Source organism: Oncorhynchus gorbuscha, linkage group LG05 (assembly GCF_021184085.1).
Source record: "Oncorhynchus gorbuscha isolate QuinsamMale2020 ecotype Even-year linkage group LG05, OgorEven_v1.0, whole genome shotgun sequence".
In the NCBI taxonomy this organism is placed as follows: domain Eukaryota; kingdom Metazoa; phylum Chordata; class Actinopteri; order Salmoniformes; family Salmonidae; genus Oncorhynchus; species Oncorhynchus gorbuscha.
In genome coordinates, this window is record NC_060177.1 from 12,236,577 (window position 1) to 12,253,156 (window position 16,580).

The following is a 16,580-nucleotide window of genomic DNA, read 5'->3' on the forward strand; positions in this document are numbered from 1 at the left end:
TATATCCATAGTATATCTACAGCGCATTCATGTCATGCTATGCAAGAGCTCATATTTAGGTATCTTAATAGATACATCATTACATTAACAGAGTGGTGTCATCATTTTGGCTGTTCTCAAAAGTGTGCTTCTGCCATACCAGCGTGGCAGAATCTTCAAGCACCATTGAAAAAGAAGAAGGTAAATCATGGGCCTATACCGGCCGGTGAGGGACATGGAGCTGGTGCAGGCTATATATTCACTAACACTGGTATGGAAGAAGCACACTTCTGATAACAGACATAATGATGACACTACGCTGTCATTGTTATAATGCATCTATTATTAAGATACCTAAATATGAGCTCTTGCATAGAAGGACATGAATGCGGTATAGGACATGAATGCGGTATAGATATGCTAAGGATATATTCCATGAACCTTTAATATTGTGTTTGGGACCTGTTATAACAAGCTCATGAAATGCCTATAGATGTATAGTAAATGGATATGTAGTCAATAATTACCGACTACGGTAGATATCAACTTGGCAAGTTCCCCAATGCCAGTGTATAGAATGTCAAATCAAATCAAATGTTATTTGTCACATGCGCCGATTAAACAACAAGTGTAGACCTTACAGTGAAATGCTTACTTACACACCTTTAACCAACAATGCAGGTTTAAAAAAATACCCCCAAAAATAAGCAATAAAGTAACAAATAATTAAAGAGCAACAATAAAATAACAATAGCGAGGCTTTATACAGGGGGTACCGGTACAGAGTCAATGTGGAGACTATATACAGGGGGTACCAGTACAGAGGCTATATACAGGGGGTACCAGTACAGAGGCTATATACAGGGGGTACCGGTACAGAGTCAATGTGGAGACTATATACAGGGGGTACCAGTACAGAGGCTATATACAGGGGGTACCAGTACAGAGGCTATATACAGGGGGTACCGGTACAGAGTCAATGTGGAGACTATATACAGGGGGTACCAGTACAGAGGCTATATACAGGGGGTACCGGTACAGAGTCAATGTGGAGACTATATACAGGGGGTACCAGTACAGAGGCTATATACAGGGGGTACCAGTACAGAGGCTATATACAGGGGGTACCGGTACAGAGTCAATGTGGAGACTATATACAGGGGGTACCAGTACAGAGGCTATATACAGGGGGTACCGGTACAGAGTCAATGTGGAGACTATATACAGGGGGTACCAGTACAGAGGCTTTATACAGGGGGTACCGGTACAGAGTCAATGTGGAGACTATATACAGGGGGTACCAGTACAGAGGCTATATAGAGGGGGTACCAGTACAGAGGCTATATACAGGGGGTACCAGTACAGAGTCAATGTGGAGGCTTTATACAGGGGGTACCGGTACAGAGTCAATGTGGAGGCTATATACAGGGGGTACCGGTACAGAGTCAATGTGGAGGCTATATACAGGGGGTACCAGTACAGAGGCTATATACAGGGGGTACCAGTACAGAGGCTATATACAGGGGGTACCGGTACGGAGTCAATGTGGAGACTAAATACAGGGGGTACCAGTACAGAGGCTATATACAGGGGGTACCAGTACAGAGGCTATATACAGGGGGTACCGGTACAGAGGCTATATACAGGGGGTACCGGTACAGAGTCAATGTGGAGACTATATACAGGGGGTACCAGTACAGAGGCTTTATACAGGGGGTACCGGTACAGAGTCAATGTGGAGACTATATACAGGGGGTACCAGTACAGAGGCTATATAGAGGGGGTACCAGTACAGAGGCTATATACAGGGGGTACCAGTACAGAGTCAATGTGGAGGCTTTATACAGGGGGTACCGGTACAGAGTCAATGTGGAGGCTATATACAGGGGGTACCGGTACAGAGTCAATGTGGAGGCTATATACAGGGGGTACCGGTACAGAGTCAATGTGGAGGCTATATACAGGGGGTACCAGTACAGAGTCAATGTGGAGGCTATATACAGGGGGTACCGGTACAGAGTCAATGTGGAGGCTATATACAGGGGGTACCGGTACAGAGTCAATGTGGAGGCTTTATACAGGGGGTACCAGTACAGAGTCAATGTGGAGGCTATATACATGGGGTACCGGTACAGAGTCAATGTGGAGGCTATATACAGGGGGTACTGGTACAGAGTCAATGTGGAGGCTATATACAGGGGGTACCGGTACAGAGTCAATGTGTAGGCTATATACAGGGGGTACCGGTACAGAGTCAATGTGGAGGCTATATACAGGGGGTACCGGTACAGAGTCAATGTGGAGGCTTTATACAGGGGGTACCGATACAGAGTCAATGTGGAGGCTATATACAGGGGGTACCGGTACAGAGTCAATGTGGAGGCTATATACAGGGGGTACCGGTACAGAGTCAATGTGGAGGCTATATACAGGGGGTACCGGTACAGAGTCAATGTGGAGGCTATATACAGGGGGTACCAGTACAGAGTCAATGTGGAGGCTATATACAGGGGGTACCGGTACAGAGTCAATGTGGAGGCTTTATACAGGGGGTACCGGTACAGAGTCAATGTGGAGGCTATATACAGGGGGTACCGGTACAGAGTCAATGTGGAGGCTTTATACAGGGGGTACCGGTACAGAGTCAATGTGGAGGCTATATACAGGGGGTACCGGTACAGAGTCAATTTGGAGGCTATATACAGGGGGTACCGGTACAGAGTCAATGTGGAGGCTTTATACAAGAGGTACCGGTACAGAGTCAATGTGGAGGCTATATACAGGGGGTACTGGTACAGAGTCAATGTGGAGGCTATATACAGGGGGTACCAGTACAGAGTCAATGTGCGGGGTCAATGTATTGTCCAGTTAGTGTGCATTTTTTATATGTAGAGATTTCCATTTCTGAAGATGGACACACAGACAGTCATCCTCTGCCTGATCTTTCTGCTCCAAAAAGCAAAGCAGAGAGAGAGGAAAGAGAAAGAGAGAGAGAGAAGAGAAAGAGAGAGAGAAGAGAAAGAGAGGAGAGAAAGAGAGAGAAAAGAGAGCAAGGCGCTAGATAAAAGAGATGGAGAGAGAGAAGAGAGATAGAGATAAAAGAGAGGGAGAGAGAGGGAGAGAGGGGGAGGAGAGTAGCTGGCTATAAAACATCTGTCCTGAGATGACTAGCATGTCAATCTCCCTGCTGCTGGATTAATGACATTAGAGACACCCGACTGGCTCACTGTGACGCCGTCACTGCGCTCTCCTCTCCTCTCCTCTCCTCTCCTCTCCTCTCCTCTCCTCTCCTCTCCTCTCCTCTCCTCTCCTCTCCTCTCTTGCTTTTTTTCTTTCCTCTCCTCCTCTCTCATCCGTTTCTCAATCCTCTCCCATGCCCCTCTCTTCTCTTCTCCTCTTCTCTCCATTACTCCTCCTCTCCTCTTATACCCTCTCATTTCCTCCCTATCTCCTCTAATCCCTCTTTCCTCTCTCCTCTCCTCCCTATCCTCTTTCCTCTCCTCCTTCTCTCTCATCCGTTTCTCAATCCTCTCCCATGCCCCTCTCTTCTCTTCTCCTCTTCTCTCCATTACTCCTCCTCTTCTCTTATACCCTCTCATTTCCTCCCTATCTCCTCTAATCCCTCTTTCCTCTCCTCCTTCTCTCTCATCCGTTTCTCAATCCTCTCCCATGCCCCTCTCTTCTCTTCTCCTCTTCTCTCCATTACTCCTCCTCTCCTCTTATACCCTCTCATTTCCTCCCTATCTCCTCTAATCCCTCTTTCCTCTCCTCCTTCTCTCTCATCCGTTTCTCAATCCTCTCCCATGCCCCTCTCTTCACTTCTCCTCTTCTCTCCATTACTCCTCCTCTCCTCTTATACCCTCTCATTTCCTCCCTATCTCCTCTAATCCCTCTTTCCTCTCTCCTCTCCTCCCTATCCTCTTTCCTCTCCTCCTTCTCTCTCATCCGTTTCTCAATCCTCTCCCATGCCCCTCTCTTCTCTTCTCCTCTTCTCTCCATTACTCCTCCTCTCCTCTTATACCCTCTCATTTCCTCTCTATCTCCTCTAATCCCTCTTTCCTCTCTCCTCTCCTCCCTATCCTCTTTCCTCTCCTTTCCTCCCTATCTCCTCTAATCTCTCTTCCCTCTTTCCTCTCTCCTCTCCTCTCATCCCTATCCTCTTCCTCTCAGCAGCATATGGGTGTTTGCAGTGTAATCTGAGATACAGTTCTCTTAGGGATGTTCTTTTGTCAATTTAGCAGATAAAACACCAACATCTGCTCGCCCTACTTAAAACCACAAAAGGACTACTACTCCTGTATGCAGATTCACTCGGGACTACAAATCACATTATATGCAGCTGCATTTAGGACTACATTTCCCATCCACAGCTACACTCAGGACTACAGATCCCACAATCTGCAGCTACACTAAGGACTACAGATCACACAATCTGCAGCTACACTAATGACTACCGATCCCACAATCTGCAGCTACACTAAGGACTACAGATCCCATAATATGCAACTACACATGGGACGACAGATCGCACATTCTGCAGCTATACTCTGATTAACCTTTACAGGATCGGTGACCCGACCTCAGGCAGTTGAGCTAACATAGGCTAATGTGATTAGCATGAGGTTGTAAGAAACAAAAAAATCCCAGGACATAGAAATATCTGAAATGGGCAGAAAGCTTGTTAATCTAACTGGACTGTCCAATATACAGTAGCTATTACAGTGAAATAATACCATACTATTGAGGAGAGGGCACAGTTATGAACATGACAATATATTAATAAACCAATTAGGCACATTTGGGCAGTCTTGATACAAAATTTTTAATAAATGTGCAATAGTTAATTGGATCATACTAAAACTTTGCACATACACTGATATCTAGTGGCCATTTTAGTGGCCCAAGTCTAATTTGCGCCTAGGCTAGAATAATTCATTATGGCCTTTCTCTTGCATTTTAAAGATGATGGTTCAATTTAAAAAAAATCTTTTGCCAGATGTAATGTGTTATATTCTCCTACATTAATTTCACATTTCGACAAACTTTAAAGTGTTTCTTTTCAAATGGTATCAAGAATATGCATATCCTTGCTTCAGGTCCTGAGCTACAGGCAGTTAGATTAGAGTTTGTCATTTTAGGCAACAAAAAAAAAGGGGCGGATCCTTAAGAGGTTTAAACAAGGGTTTTCAAAACTCTCCTGGACCTCCAGCCATTATATTTCCTTGAACAATACTAAAACTATCACACCTGATCCAACTAGCCAACTAATTATCAAGACCTTGAATAGGTCAATCAGGTGAGCTAGTTCAGGGCTACAACAAAAATTCATAAACATCTGAGGGTCCCTGGGGAGAGGTTTGAAAACCACTGAACTACACAACTGTAATACAGTAAACTACATTACTGTAATAACAATATAATGAACATTACTTTGACAGTGTAATAACGTTACCTACAAACCTTATAAATTAACGTAATAGTTACCGTAATAGTTACCTGTCGCGGAAGAAGCAGTCGCACAGCGACAGGATTGACGACCTGGGAGACACGGAACGGACCAATGAACCGCGGAGTCAACTTACGAGAAGCTGTCGTAAGAGGAAGGTTGCGAGTGGAAAGCCACACTCTCTGGCCGCAACAATACCTTGGACTCTTAATCCTGCGTTTATTGGCGGCTCTCACAGTCTGTGCCCTGTAACGGCAAAGTGCAGACCTCACCCTCCTCCAGGTGCGCTCACAACGTTGGACAAACGCTTGAGCGGAGGGAACGCTGGACTCGGCAAGCTGGGATGAGAACAGAGGAGGCTGGTAACCCAGACTACTCTGAAACGGAGATAACCCGGTAGCAGACGAAGGAAGCGAGTTGTGAGCGTATTCTGCCCAGGGGAGCTGTTCTGCCCAAGACGCAGGGTTTCTGAAAGAAAGGCTGCGTAGTATGCGACCAATCGTCTGATTGGCCCTCTCTGCTTGACCGTTAGACTGGGGATGAAACCCGGAAGAGAGACTGACGGACGCACCAATCAAACGACAGAACTCCCTCCAAAACTGTGACGTGAATTGCGGGCCTCTGTCTGAAACGGCGTCTAACGGGAGGCCATGAATTCTGAACACATTCTCGATGATGATTTGTGCCGTCTCCTTAGCGGAAGGAAGTTTAGCGAGGGGAATGAAATGTGCCGCCTTAGAGAACCTATCGACAACCGTAAGAATCACAGTCTTCCCCGCAGACAAAGGCAGACCGGTAATGAAGTCTAGGGCGATGTGAGACCATGGTCGAGAAGGAATGGGGAGCGGTCTGAGACGACCGGCAGGAGGAGAGTTACCCGACTTAGTCTGCGCGCAGTCCGAACAAGCAGCCACGAAACGGCGCGTGTCACGCTCCTGAGTCGGCCACCAAAAGCGCTGGCGAATAGACGCAAGAGTGCCTCGAACACCGGGATGACCAGCTAACTTGGCAGAGTGAGCCCACTGAAGAACAGCCAGACGAGTGGAAACAGGAACGAAAAGGAGGTTACTAGGACAAGCGCGCGGCGACGCAGTGTGCGTGAGTGCTTGCTTAACCTGTCTTTCAATTCCCCAGACTGTTAACCCGACAACACGCCCATAAGGAAGAATCCCCTCGGGATCAGTAGTAGAAGCCACAGAAGAACTAAACAGACGGGATAAGGCATCAGGCTTGGTGTTTTTGCTACCCGGACGGTAAGAAATCACAAACTCGAAACGAGCGAAAAACAACGCCCAACGAGCTTGACGGGCATTAAGTCGTTTGGCAGAACGGATGTACTCAAGGTTCTTATGGTCTGTCCAAACGACAAAAGGAACGGTCGCCCCCTCCAACCACTGTCGCCATTCGCCTAGGGCTAAGCGGATGGCGAGCAGTTCACGGTTACCCACATCATAGTTGCGCTCAGATGGCGACAGGCGATGAGAAAAATAAGCGCAAGGATGAACCTTATCGTCAGACTGGAAGCACTGGGATAGAATGGCTCCCACGCCTACCTCTGAAGCGTCAACCTCGACAATGAATTGTCTAGTGACGTCAGGAGTAACGAGGATAGGAGCGGACGTAAAACGTTCTTTTAGAAGATCAAAAGCTCCCTGGGCGGAACCGGACCACTTAAAACACGTCTTGACAGAAGTAAGAGCTGTGAGAGGGGCAGCAACTTGACCGAAATTACGAATGAAACGCCGATAGAAATTAGCGAAACCTAAAAAGCGCTGCAACTCGACACGTGACCTTGGAACGGGCCAATCACTGACAGCTTGGACCTTAGCGGAATCCATCTGAATGCCTTCAGCGGAAATAACGGAACCGAGAAAAGTAACGGAGGAGACATGAAAAGAGCACTTCTCAGCCTTTACGTAGAGACAATTCTCTAAAAGGCGCTGTAGAACACGTCGAACGTGCTGAACATGAATCTCGAGTGACGGTGAAAAAATCAGGATATCGTCAAGATAGACAAAAACAAAGATGTTCAGCATGTCTCTCAGAACATCATTAACTAATGCCTGAAAAACAGCTGGCGCATTGGCGAGACCAAACGGCAGAACCCGGTACTCAAAATGCCCTAACGGAGTGTTAAACGCCGTTTTCCACTCGTCCCCCTCTCTGATGCGCACGAGATGGTAAGTGTTACGAAGGTCCAACTTAGTAAAGCACCTGGCTCCCTGCAGAATCTCGAAGGCTGATGACATAAGGGGAAGCGGATAACGATTCTTAACCGTTATGTCATTCAGCCCTCGATAATCCACGCAGGGGCGCAGAGTACCGTCCTTCTTCTTAACAAAAAGAACCCCGCCCCGGCCGGAGAGGAAGAAGGCACTATGGTACCGGCGTCAAGAGACACAGATAAATAATCCTCGAGAGCCTTACGTTCGGGAGCCGACAGAGAGTATAGTCTACCCCGAGGAGGAGTGGTCCCCGGAAGGAGATCAATACTACAATCATACGACCGGTGAGGAGGAAGGGAGTTGGCTCGGGACCGACTGAAGACCGTGCGCAGATCATGATATTCCTCCGGCACTCCTGTCAAATCGCCAGGTTCCTCCTGAGAAGTGGGGACAGAAGAAATGGGAGGGATGGCAGACATTAAACACTTCACATGACAAGAAACATTCCAGGATAGGATAGAATTACTAGACCAATTAATAGAAGGATTATGACATACTAGCCAGGGATGACCCAAAACAACATGTGTAAAAGGTGAACGAAAAATCAAAAAGAAATAGTCTCACTGTGGTTACCAGATACTGTGAGAGTTAAAGGTAGTGTCTCAAATCTGATACTGGGAAGATGACTACCATCTAAGGCAAACATGGGCGTAGGCTTGTCTAACTGTCTGAAAGGAATGTCATGTTTCCGAGCCCATGCTTCGTCCATGAAACAACCCTCAGCCCCAGAGTCAATCAAGGCACTGCATGTAGCACCCGAACCGGTCCAGCGTAGATGGACCGACATAGTAGTACAGGATCTAGATGAAGAGACCTGAGTAGTAGCGCTCACCAGTAGTCCTCCGCTTACTGATGAGCTCTGGCCTTTACTGGACATGAATTGACAAAATGTCCATCAAATCCGCAATAGAGGCACAGGCGGTTGGTGATCCTCCGTTCCCTCTCCTTGGTCGAGATGCGAATACCTCCCAGCTGCATGGGCTCAGTCTCTGAGCCAGAGGAGGGAGATGGTTGCGATGCGGAGCAGGGAAACACCGTTGACGCGAGCTCTCTTCCACGAGCTTGGTGACGAAGATCTACCCGTCGTTCTATGCGGATGGCGAGAGCAATCAAAGAGTCCACACTGGAAGGAACCTCCCGAGAGAGAATCTCATCTTTGACCACTGCGTGGAGTCCCCCAGAAAACGAGCGAGCAGCGCCGGCTCGTTCCAGTCACTAGAGGCAGCAAGAGTGCGAAACTCTATAGAGTAATCCGTTATGGATCGATCACCTTGGCATAGGGAAGCCAGGGCCCTAGAAGCCTCCCCACCAAAAACTGAACGGTCAAAAACCCGAATCATCTCCTCTTTAAAGTTCTGGTAATTGTTAGAACAATCAGCCCTTGCCTCCCAGATAGCTGTGCCCCACTCTCGAGCCCGGCCAGTAAGGAGTGAAATGACGTAAGCAACCCGAGCTCTCTCGCTAGAGTATGTGTTGGGTTGGAGAGAGAACACAATATCACACTGGGTGAGAAAGGAGCGGCACTCCGTGGGCTGCCCGGAGTAGCAAGGTGGGTTATTAACCCTAGGTTCCGGAGGCTCGGCAGGCCAGGAAGTAACAGGTGGCACGAGACGAAGACTCTGGAACTGTCCAGAGAGGTCGGAAACCTGAGCGGCCAGGTTCTTCACGGCATGGCGAGCAGCAGACAATTCCTGCTCGTGTCTGCCGAGCATGGCTCCTTGGATCTCGACGGCAGTGTTACGAGCATCTGTAGTCGCTGGGTCCATTCCTTGGTCGGATCCTTCTGTTATGCAGGTGAATGAGGACCCAAAAGCGACTTGGCGAAAACAGAGTTTTTAATCCAGTAAAGATACTTTACAAAACAAAAGGCATAATACTACTCGTAAAGACGAGAACAGACTGGAGACTTGATCAAGAACTGCAGGTTGCCTCGGGAAGGCACTTGAACCTAGCAGACTCAGACACCTGCTCACCACGCAGCATCTGAGGGAAACACGACACGACAGGGCAATACATAGACACAGCACGGTGAATTATAGACAAGGATCCGACAGGGCAGGAACGGAAAACAAGGAGAGAAATAGGGACTCTAATCAGGGAAAAGGATCGGGAACAGGTGTGGGAAGACTAAATGATTGATTAGGGGAATAGGAACAGCTGGGAGCAGGAACGGAACGATAGAGAGAAGAGAGAGCGAGAGAGTGAGAGAGGGAGGGGGAGAGAGAGGGATAGAAAGAGGGAAAGAACCTAATAAGACCAGCAGAGGGAAACGAATAGAAGGGGAAGCACAGGGACAAGACATGATAATCAATGACAAAACATGACAAATCTAGCATCCTATCCAACTATCTTTATTTATTTAGTGGGAGGAGAGGATTGGAGGGAGGGAGATGAGGATTGGAGGGAGGGAAGGACATGAGGATTGGAGGGAGGAAAGGAGATGAGGATTGGAGGGAGGGAGGGAGGGAGGGAGTGAGGGAGGTGAGGATTGGAGGGAGGGAGGAAGATGAGGATTGGAGGGAGGGAGATGAGGATTGGAAGGAGGGAAAGAGATGAGGATTGGAGGGAGGGAGATGAGGATTGGAGGGAGAGAGGGAGAGAGGGAGATGAGGATTGGAGGGAGGGAGGAAGATGAGGATTGGAGGGAGGGAGATGAGGATTGGAGGGAGGGAGGAAGATGAGGATTGGAGGGAGGGAGATGAGGATTGGAGGGAGGGAAAGAGATGAGGATTGGAGGGAGGGAGATGAGGATTGGAGGGAGGGAGGGAGAGAGGGAGATGAGGATTGGAGGGAGGGAGGAAGATGAGGATTGGAGGGAGGGAGATGAGGATTGGAGGGAGGGAAAGATATGAGGATTGGAGGGAGGGAGATGAGGATTGGAGGGAGGGAGGGAGGGAGGGAGAGAGGGAGATGAGGATTGGAGGGAGGGAGATGAGGATTGGAGGGAGGAAAAGAGATGAGGATTGGAGGGGGGGGGATGAGGATTGGAGGGAGGGAAAGAGATGAGGATTGGAGGGAGGGAGGGAGATGGGGATTGGAGGGAGGGAGGGAGATGAGGATTGGAGGGAGGGAGGGAGATGAGGATTGGAGGGAGGAAGATGAGGATTGGAGGGAGGGAAAGAGATGAGGATTGGAGGGAGTGAAAGAGATGAGGATTGGAGGGAGGGAGATGAGGATTGGAGGGAGGGAGGAAGATGAGGATTGGAGGGAGGGAGGAAGATGAGGATTGGAGGGAGGGAAAGAGATGAGGATTGGAGGGAGGGAAAGAGATGAGGATTGGAGGGAGGGAAAGAGATGAGGATTGGAGGGAGGGAGATGAGGATTGGAGGCAGGGAGGAAGATGAGGATTGGAGGGAGGGAGGAAGATGAGGATTGGAGGGAGGGAAAGAGATGAGGATTGGAGGGAGGGAAATAGATGAGGATTGGAGGGAGGGAAGGAGATGAGGATTGGAGGGAGGGAGATGAGGATTGGAGGAAGGGAAAGAGATGAGGATTGGAGGGAGGGAAAGAGATGAGGATTGGAGGGAGGGAAAGAGATGAGGATTGGAGGGAGGGAAGGAGTTGAGGATTGGAGGGAGGGAAAGAGATGAGGATTGCAATCAATTAAAGCAGAAAGCTCTGGAGGTCAGCGGAAAGGAAAACAAATTCTCCCTCCATCGATTAAGATGTCTCTCTCTCTCTCTCTTTCTGATTCTTGTACAGCACAGCACAACAGTGTTCATCATTAAGCAGATTGTCTCTCAGCAGCATTACTCTCTACCTGTTCATTCCTACTGTACTGACAAGCTAATAAAGCTAATCTACTCTCGACAGTGATGAAACAGCCTAATCTAGTCATTTAGTCTGACTGAATCTATCTTCTAGCTGGACACTTCCAGGACAGTTCCAATTCAATGCCATGCAGCTCTTGTGACATTCATCTCTGAACACACACACACACTTGTGGCCGGACACAATGAAAGACCCACCTACCCAACACACACGCACGCACGCACGCACCCACACACACACGCACGCACGCACGCACGCACGCACGCACGCACACACACACACACACACACACACACACACACACACACACACACACACACACACACACACACACACACACACACACACACACACACACACACACACACACACACACACACACACACTGACAGTTTTAACATGAGTGCAGGGGTCCAAGTCTTTATGTGTCAAAGCTCCGCAACCCCCAACTCTGTGTGCCCCCTTAACCCCCCGTGGCAGTGCTTTTGCCTTTATGCATGGACATCACATTAGTCCCTCCCCCTTTTTACCCCTGGGTGATCTGATTGTCCAGTGATTTACATGCAGGCAGTGAGTGGGGCGACCTACCAGGTCCTCGTTGTTCAGGGTCGATCTAGTCACCAGGGCGAACGAGATGCCTGCCTTTCGAGCAGCGAGAGTCTGGGAAAGAGAGAAAGAGAGAGAAAGAGACAGCGAGAGAGAGCAGGGGGGAATAGACAGAGAGAAAGAGAGAGAGAGAGAGAGAGAGAGAGAGAGAGAGAGAGAGAGAGAGAGAGAGAGAGAGAGAGAGAGAGAGAGACAAGAAGAGACTAAATTAATGCAACTAAGAACCATGACACCATATTAATAATCAAACAAAGTGGTTTTCTAGCACTGCAATAGGATTGTCACTCTCCTTTAGAAGCAGGGTCATGGGGGGGGGGGGTCAAATACCTTCTAATACTGAACTTGACTATCGTATCACTGTGGTGTCTGCCATTAGAAATAACTGTCTATTCCTCACCTTCAGCTGGTCTCTATAGTTGTAGAGCCAGAATCAGGATGCATTCCCAAGGATGCCATATTTCCTGTGTAATGTACAGTATTTTGACCCGAGCACAATGGGCGCTGCGCAAAAGTAGTGCACTCTTAGGAAATAGGGTGCCATTTGGAGTCAGCACAGAGTGATTAGCCCTTTGTCTTGTTCGCGGCCATAACAGCCAGACCAACTGAGAAGATAAGAGATGGAGCAACAAACGTCCTGGCCCCAGCCATCACAGACCCTCACGGAAGTAGAAGTGGGTTCAAATACTATTTGAAATCTTTCAAATATTTTGACCATTTTCTTTAGTCTTTCTGGAGAGCAAGCTGGTTGGGGAATGGGGTTAGGAATTTTGGGACTATTCTATCAGTCCATTAAGCCATGCAAGCTCAGTCAAGCACAGATCAACTATTTACAAATGATTTAAAATAGTGTTTGAACACAGCTCTGTCACGGGAACACAACTCTCTGTCCGATTCAGACATCCCAGGATGTCTACTACAAAGAATGTACCTCTAGCGAGCTTCTTGTTCATTATCAAGGCCGGAACAACAAGTGAAGACAGAGAGAAATAGAACAACTTACCCAGCTATATTTTGTATAATGTTATCATTTTGTAAAGGGCTTTGACTTACCATAGCCTGATGGTTTCCACAGACGCAATGAAAAGAAAAGGCAAGAGATGCAATTAGAAGCTGTCTGTCTGGCAGGCAGACATGGGCAATATCTCAAATGACACCCTATTCCCCATAAAGTGCACTACTTTTGACCAGGATCTGGCCTATTGTCTATATAGTGAATTACTTTTGACCAGGTCCCACAGGACTCTGGTCAAAAGTAGTGCACTCTCTAGGTAATAGGGTGCCAGGGCTGATAGAAGTGCACTATAAAGGGAAAAGGATTCCATTTCAAATGAAGCCCTGATGTCACACAGAGAATAGCCACAGCATGGTTGAACTGAGAGATTTATAGCTAAGACAATCTGTGACATGCATTACAAGTCAGCTCTATGGAACAATTCATCTCAGTCATTTAGAGCTCTACAGTCTATAGAATCACATTCTTTACATGCATTAAACATTACAGAATTGCACTCATGCTTGGTATTTGTTGTGTTGGTCTCGGTACATGTATAGGTCCAGGTGATTTGTTTCCTGACCACATGACCTGACCAGGAACAAAACTACAGCTAGCTATCACCACTAGCGCCCAGAGTCTTTCCTGGTCATGTCTTATGGTCTGGGAAGAACTCCTGGCCCCATCTCTGTAGGATGAAGCATTTGATCATAATATTTCCGCTGTCACTTCTGCACGTTAGTTAGTCTGGTAGACACACCAACAGACGCACACCAAACAGGACAAACAGGTACACGCAGGTACTGGTACGTTTACAGTGACGCCAGTTGGACTTTACACCACTGACTCATACACAGTACACTAACTAACTAACATGTACATTACATGGTAACATTAATATCCACTAAACAAGAGTGTGGAGAGGAGATAGATAGATAAAGTTACATATATATCATTATACTAGGGCATTAGTAGGCAGCCCTGGCCCTGGAGTGCCACAGGCGCTTCATGTTTTTGATTTAACCAACCTGGAAGACCAGGTGTGTAATGGTTTTAGGCCATCACTGAACTGATCAATTAGCTCAGTTGGTCAGGTGAGGTGCCTAGTTGGAACAGAATCCTGCAGTACCTGTGGCAGTCCAGGAACAGGGCTGCCGACCCCTGAGCTAGAGAAGAGCCTGGTGCCACATCTGCATGTTCTCTAGCCAACTCCCATGAAGTCTGTCGTCATGGCCACCATACACACAGTATACAGTATGTTATGTTGGCTGGAGCACATACAGGTCTGGACCAAATTACGTTACAGATAGATAGGAAAATGCAGACATGGACAGCTGACAATATTGACTCAGTCTTTACCATCATCTAGCCCGGGGGAGGCTAATCCTTCTCCCAGAGAGCTACTGCAGGTGCAGGCTTTTGCTCCAGCCCTGCTCACGCTAACACACCACATTCAGCTAATCAAAGATGCCGATAAGGCAGCTGATTAGTGGACTCAGGTGTGTTGGAGCAGGGATGGAGTAAAAAACAGTGGGCAAAATTGGTTGATGTGATTCCATCCTTACAACCAGTTTACAACTAAAACAACCTTGGTTGTAATATAGTTGTAATGCCATCATATTGGTTTAAATTACATCACTATAACCAGTTTGGTTGTAATCTTGTTTTATTGAAACAATTTCAAATGATTTATTCCACTGGAAAATATGTATTTGTTGTAATATGGTCGTAATTACATCACGCTGATTGAAATGATGTCATTACATCCAGTTTATAAACTTTCGACGAGTTTTGCCCACTGGGAAACCCAACCTAACCTCTTGATGTAAATGTGTCTTTATAGGTAGAATAAACGTGCCGACAACATTTTCCCCTTTCCTACAAGGTCGTGCCCTGCACACATTTTCGTCTGGAGGTTGGGTTGGGGAAGCCTGCATGCCCAGTAGGTCTCCAGCCAGCGGGCTGTCCGGCCCAGGTCTAGCCGTGTCTACAGCCCAGCTATGGTAAAGATCCATGGGGCATCCATGACCATGGTGTTGTGTTGGTTCAGCCATGTTTGAGGCAGCCATGGGTTCTGTAAGCAGGGGGATGTCACCTCTACATGAACGCAGAGTGTTGATGTAAGTGTAAGTGGTCAACATGCATCGCTATTCTGCTCGGGTTGCTGCAGGCATTATCAAGTAACAATACAATCTGAGACAGGCATTACTAGTACATATTAAAACCCTGAGTTTGGATGTTACTGAGTGTGGAGATATTTATGGTTAGCTAAGAAGTCATTTTAAATATGTATTTAAATGTAAATATGTTTTGCATCCCACTGTGATTGGTGGGGATCCCTCCTGTCCCAGCCAATCAGATCACTGTTGCTGCCCTGAAGCAATCACACAGCCAATGGCGGACATCGACAGAGGAGAGACATGACAGGGGGGGACCAATTAGAACAGTGATTACTGACTTCATCCGGGGGGGGGGGGGGGGGGGGGATAAAAGGTTCTTCTTACAGTGTTGCTTTTACAATGATTTAAAAGCCTCAGAACAGTTCAATCAGAAGTCAATGAAGTCCTCAGATAGATATATTTTTGGGTTGAGTTGTCAATATTTCAAATAATATTACTTAATTGTCTTGTTCGTTCAACTCCTGCCTGCCAAGCGGTTAAAATGTAAAAGTTTGGGCTTGGTTGGGTCGTCTGAAATCTGACAACTCACTGAAAAATATTCCCCATAGCTGTTATGGGTCTGTGTAAGGAATGGCAAATATCAAATATCCACTCAAAACCCCAGAAACAACAACGACAACCTCATACTCACCAAGACATTGTTGGTTATTAATTTTCATGAGAAATATGGACAAATACAGCATCAACTCATGTTCTTCACTGTGTTATAAACAGCTATCAGAAACTATATAAGCCTTGAATTAACATCAAGCTAATATTATTATCATTTCTACCAGATGTACTTTTTCACCAGGAATGAAATTGAAATATTGTACTTGGATACTAAGAGCTCAGAGTGTGTGTTTCATAATTCCCTTGATGGTTGTTATGATCCATGTTAAAGGTTACATTGTATGTATAATATCTCAATAGGGTGGTAAGAAATCGAACCTGATATGGAAGATAATATATGATGAATCATGAAAACAGACACTGAAGCAGAAGAAAGACTTCACCAACAGTTGAACCCATCACTATTACTTCTACGACTACAACTGCTACTACTACTACTACTACTACTACTACTACTACTACTCCTATGATTACTACTACTACTACTACAACAACTACTACTACTACTACTACTACTACTACTGCTACTGCTACTGCTACTACTACTACTACTACTACTACTACTACTACTACTACTACTACAACTACTCCTACGACTACTACTACTACTACTACTACTGCTACTGCTACTACTACTACTACTACTACTACTACTACAACTACTCCTACGACTACTACTACTACTACTACTACTCCTACGACTACTACTACTACTACTACTACTGCTACTACTACAACAACTACTACTACTACTACTAGTACTACTACTA

General features: G+C 46.9%; 1 protein-coding gene across 2 annotated transcripts in view; it reads right to left on the bottom strand.

Moving 5' to 3' along the window:
- LOC124035531 (protein unc-13 homolog C-like) overlaps positions 1-16,580 on the bottom strand; it is a 242,289-nt gene that overhangs the window by 202,296 nt on the left and 23,413 nt on the right. For both annotated transcript variants that reach the window (XM_046348989.1, XM_046348988.1), the window contains exons 5-6: positions 13,078-13,083; positions 12,010-12,081 (exon numbers count right to left, since the gene is read on the bottom strand). In XM_046348989.1, coding sequence (XP_046204945.1) covers positions 12,010-12,081; positions 13,078-13,083 — 78 coding nt within the window. The remainder of the gene's footprint in view (positions 1-12,009; positions 12,082-13,077; positions 13,084-16,580) is intronic.